At 43.0% G+C, this 4,613-nt stretch overlaps 1 protein-coding gene across 2 annotated transcripts; it reads left to right on the top strand.

The window, feature by feature from the left end:
* LOC131981111 (zinc finger and BTB domain-containing protein 14-like) lies at positions 1 to 2,747 on the top strand. 2 transcript variants are annotated; one of them, XM_059345413.1, is made up of 2 exons: positions 1 to 102; positions 735 to 2,747. In XM_059345413.1, the coding sequence occupies exon 2, from the start codon at positions 758 to 760 to the stop codon at positions 1,928 to 1,930; it is 1,173 nt and encodes a 390-aa protein (XP_059201396.1). In that variant the 5' UTR covers positions 1 to 102; positions 735 to 757; the 3' UTR covers positions 1,931 to 2,747. The 2 variants fall into 2 exon arrangements, with proteins under 2 accessions (XP_059201396.1, XP_059201397.1); XM_059345414.1 differs by lacking the exon at positions 1 to 102 and adding an exon at positions 121 to 389.
* The last annotated feature ends 1,866 nt before the right edge of the window (positions 2,748 to 4,613 follow it).

Genomic DNA, 4,613 nt, shown 5'->3' with positions numbered 1-4,613 from the left:
AGCCCCATAGTCACAACAAGAGGAGGAAGAGGAAAAACGACAGCTCTGGATCGTCGTCGACTGCCTTGCGTGACAACACAGGGATCGCGTTCAGGGCTTCGGGTATTAACATTTCTTATTTTCTCTCTGTCGCTTCGGCCGAAGCAGGAAAACCGAGCCGCGTTTAGTTTGTTTCCTCTGTGGCCGTTTGTTCGCCTGCTCGCCGCCGCGCTCTCCGCTTGTTTGTGAACTGCTTTAAAGACACCAGAAACATGCCAATGGAGGCTTGCTGACCAAAATGGCTGGGCGCAGTGAAATGTGAAATATTCCTGCTAAGGTTATCCTTTCTGCACGCGACGCGACTGTCACGCGAACCCAGCGGCTAAAACGCATTACTCAAGTTAAGAAAAGTGCGTGTGTTTGTTTCTGTTAGCGTTTAGATATTTTATTAGCATTTACTGCGGCTTTTTACTGCTGTCGGGCCTATCGTGTTTTTTCCCTCTCCAAAGAATTTCTGCTTGATTGATTTAGCTACTTTTGTTTACTCTCTGCATCTCTTGTGTAAACAAATGCGATGCAGTTTGCAAGTTACTGCCATAATTGTGTGTGAATGTTTGTTTCAATAGGCAACCTGTGTGTATTATCATAAGAAGCGTGCAAGTAGCGCTCCACCCCTTAGCTGTGCAGGTTATATGCATGCCCGATCTTTTGTGCAAAGCAAGATATTTTACTTTTTCCTGCTTTTTCCTCCGCAGGTTGCTCCAATTTGACGTGCAACATGTCTGATTTACTGAGATATATCGACTATGACCACAAAGCCACCTTTCTGAAGATGCTCAATCAGCAGAGGATGGAAGGGGAGCACTGTGATGTGGTGGTGGTGGTGGAAAACATAGAGTTCAGGGCTCACCGCTGTGTCTTGGCAGCCTGCAGCAACTACTTCAAAAAGCTCTTTAAGAAGCAGAGCGACGAGGACAACTCCATCGTTGAGTTGGACTTCATCCGCTCTGATATCTTTGAAGAGGTGCTCAATTACATGTACACAGCCCGGCTCGCCGTGAGGAAGAAGGACATCAATATGATGATGTCATCCGGCCAGATCCTGGGTATCAACTTCCTGGACAACCTGTGTACCCAAAAACGTGAGCTGACCAACATGAAGACCCGGGAGAACCAGGCGCCGGGTGACCACGGGATGCGAGCTCAGGACGCCATCCTGAAGGAGCTGGCGATGGAGGAGGTGAGGAAGAACAGCTTCTACGATCAGGGGATGGATGGCATGGGGCCCGGGGGCTCTCACGTGTCTCAGCCGCACAACTATAACACCAACATGAGCAAAGATCCTCACAGCCACGGCTGGGGCTCCTCTTCCTCCAGCGACATGAAGCTGGAGTACCTCCTGTACGGCCACCGTGACCACGGCTCCTGCCAGAGCACAGGTGCCAAGCCCATGGACCACAACGCCAAAAAGGAGCGGCTGCTCACCGCCAACCGCCCCTACGCCTGCGAGCACTGCCCCAAAGCCTTCACCACCGCCGCCCACCTCAAGGAGCACCTGAAGATCCACTCGGGCTTCAAGCCTCACCGCTGCGTTGTGTGCGGCAAGGCCTTCATCAGGGGCCCCGACCTCAAGAGGCACGAGAGGGTCCACAGCAACGAGAGGCCCTTCGCTTGCCAAATGTGCGAAAAGGCCTTCAAGCACAAGTCCCACCTGAAAGACCACGAAAGGCAGCACCGGGGCGAGCGACCATTCAACTGTGGCTCCTGTGACAAAGCTTTCATCAAAGCGTCGGATCTGAAGCGCCACTGGAACACCATGCACAGCGGCAACCCCCGCAGACAGATGTCCCTGTCCCCCGCCGCGTCCCAGCACGGCCAGGCAGAGGCCACTGACCAGAGAGACTGGAAAATGGAGACCGGGCCACACTCGCATAACTCGGGGGACTGTTGAGTCTACAGACACACCAAAACACACTCATACTGACACACAGATGCACATACATCCACAACAGTCACTTAAAAAAAACATGTAAACACACTGACACAACCACGACCCTGTGACAGGCCGCGGGCCTGACATCACATGGACAATGATCAGAGTGAGTAACGAGATCATAGCATGTTCATAAGACTGTGGGGCTGTATTATTATTATTATTATTCTAAAGAGTTATGTCGAAACGATGTTTTCTTTCCACCTGTAAAATCATGTAAATGTTTAGTTCACTCTACTATACATATATTTTTCACAAAGCATCGTTGCTATCTAGACTGGGGGTTCTCATAACATTATTCTCTTTTACTTTTATGGGATATGTAACATTTAAATGTTTGTTTAACCTTTAATGGATTTTATGGAGATAAAAGAGAGAAACAGAGCTCGTTGGGGGGGATCGGGGAAGATTTTTCTGCATAACATTTGTTGCATTGAGTATATTCATGTGGATGTTTTTAATGGATGTGTTTAGTTGTATTGATTGATATTACACTGTAAGAGTAAGAGTCACCATTTTGCATTTGATGCAGATGATACCAAAGTCTTGGGCTTTTGACGGATTGTCTTTAAAGGCTGTCCTGTCCAAGCAACCGGCCAACTAGATTTACTGTTATACAGTATAACTGTCATCCAGCTATCACAGTTAATGATAGATGTCTGTATATACTGTAGCTTAGTTTGTTGCACAATTAGAGTACACAATAATGAATTATGCACATATAACATTGTCCTACTCCAACACTTTGACAATAAACACCATTTGCTGTGTTTAATTGTTTTTTTTGCAAAGTTTGTTTTTTGTTGCAGAGAGCGCAGTGAGCAGGTTTCGTGTCCTACGGACTCAGTTTAATTTATTTTTATCAGTGGAAGTATCTGAGCCACACCCAAAACAACCTGAAAACTCTTTTGTCGTGGGAAGCAACAGCCAGAGTTTGAGGAGATAACAGGTGATCAAAGACGTCAAAGTTTTCTGCAGTTAGAATGAGGTATTTGTGGTGTTAATGGTTGTAGAAAAAAGGTTTGTGGACCTTAATTTCCCACCTTGAGGTACAAAATGATCTACCTGTGACATGATCAGTCAGATAAAAGTTCGGGGTGTCTCATCCAAACAAGTTTTCAAATTCAGTTATCAACCTCAAAGCAGGATTGGCGAAATTGGAATTTGACTGTGGTTACTATGGTTTCAGTGTGGTTAATTAAAAAAAATATACCAGTATCACAGTTTTTACTATGTCTTTTTAAAGAAAAATTTAAAAATGTGAATGATCGTTGTCATATAATAAACCAATGCAAATAAACCAATGATTTTGATTGTTTCAAATCAAGAAAAAAAGTTAAAGCTGAAAACTGAAATGAATCGTCGCCTTCAAATGCAAATCGAATCATAGTTTGGAAGACTTTCAATCACTTTCAATGCAAAACTCAACATTTCTGTATTTTAAATATATTCAAATTTAATTGATCTCTCCTCCAGGGACTCTTAGGATCTGTTTACAAAACACTATGCCAGAGGGAGCTACAGGTGTGCAGAAACAGTGTGGGTAAAAGTGATTTGAATGAATCTGTTTGAAAAGTGAAATTGTGAAGATTTTAGAGACGAGCTGCTTGTAAAGCTGCATTATGCATCTCAGACAACTCTATAATAAGCAGATCTGCAGCTAATTGTTTAACCATTGACTAATGTTGATTAACCTGATTGGGCTGACGACTAACTGGTCATATTGCTCTTAGTCAGAAGATTTTCTAGTCATTTTTTAATGCTTTTTCATGCTGAATGACCTTGAAGTGTTTTTGTAAACACACTATTTAAAGTGGTGTTTTTGCATTATTCTGTGTAGAGAAACTCAGTTTTACACATCTGTCAATTAAATCAACTTATTAATTAGTTGATTAGGAGGGCAACTAAGAATTAAGTCGAGGACGGCTCTACTGATTATTTCCTCAGATCATCCTTTGGTGTATGAAATGTCACAAAGTAGTGAAAAAAGGTCATCCCAGTTTCTCAGATCCTAGGGTGACATCTAAAAAATGTTTTTGGTCCAACCAAATGTTTAAAAACCCCAAAATGTTCAGGGTACAGTGATTATAAAAACAAACAGGAAAAACGGCAAATCCTAACATTTGAGAAACTGAAACTGTACATTTTCCTAAAAAAAATGACTCATAAAATTATCAAAATACATTAAAGATAGATTTTCTTTTACGATCAACAATTGTCGCACCTGTAATTAGAAGGATGCTTAGAATTAAAGCTCTCAGATTCACTGAGAATTAACCAAAAAACTGATTAAAATTGGGGGGGGGGACTCAAAATCTCACACTCCAACTCCCTTATTGTTCATATTTGTTGCTCTCCTTTGTGTTATGTGTTGTTACACTGAATATCTTTAAAGATTTGGGCAAAGACATCTCAGAATTTGTGATTGATGGTCATTTATCAGCATTTTTCAACACTAAATAAGGATCAGATGAATAAAAAATGACTCCTTAGCAGTTGTAGCTAAAACTTTACTGCATCCAGAGGTCTAGCAGTGCCTCAGGCTTGAGTTTGTTTATCAGCACGGCCTATGCAAACAGTCACATCTGCTGCCCAGCTCCCTCTCTCGCCAAACCCGGAAGTCCGCTGCACCTTTGGGTTT

Source organism: Centropristis striata, chromosome 11 (assembly GCF_030273125.1).
Source record: "Centropristis striata isolate RG_2023a ecotype Rhode Island chromosome 11, C.striata_1.0, whole genome shotgun sequence".
Lineage (NCBI taxonomy): Eukaryota > Metazoa > Chordata > Actinopteri > Perciformes > Serranidae > Centropristis > Centropristis striata.
This window is presented reverse-complemented; position numbering and strand designations above follow the sequence as displayed.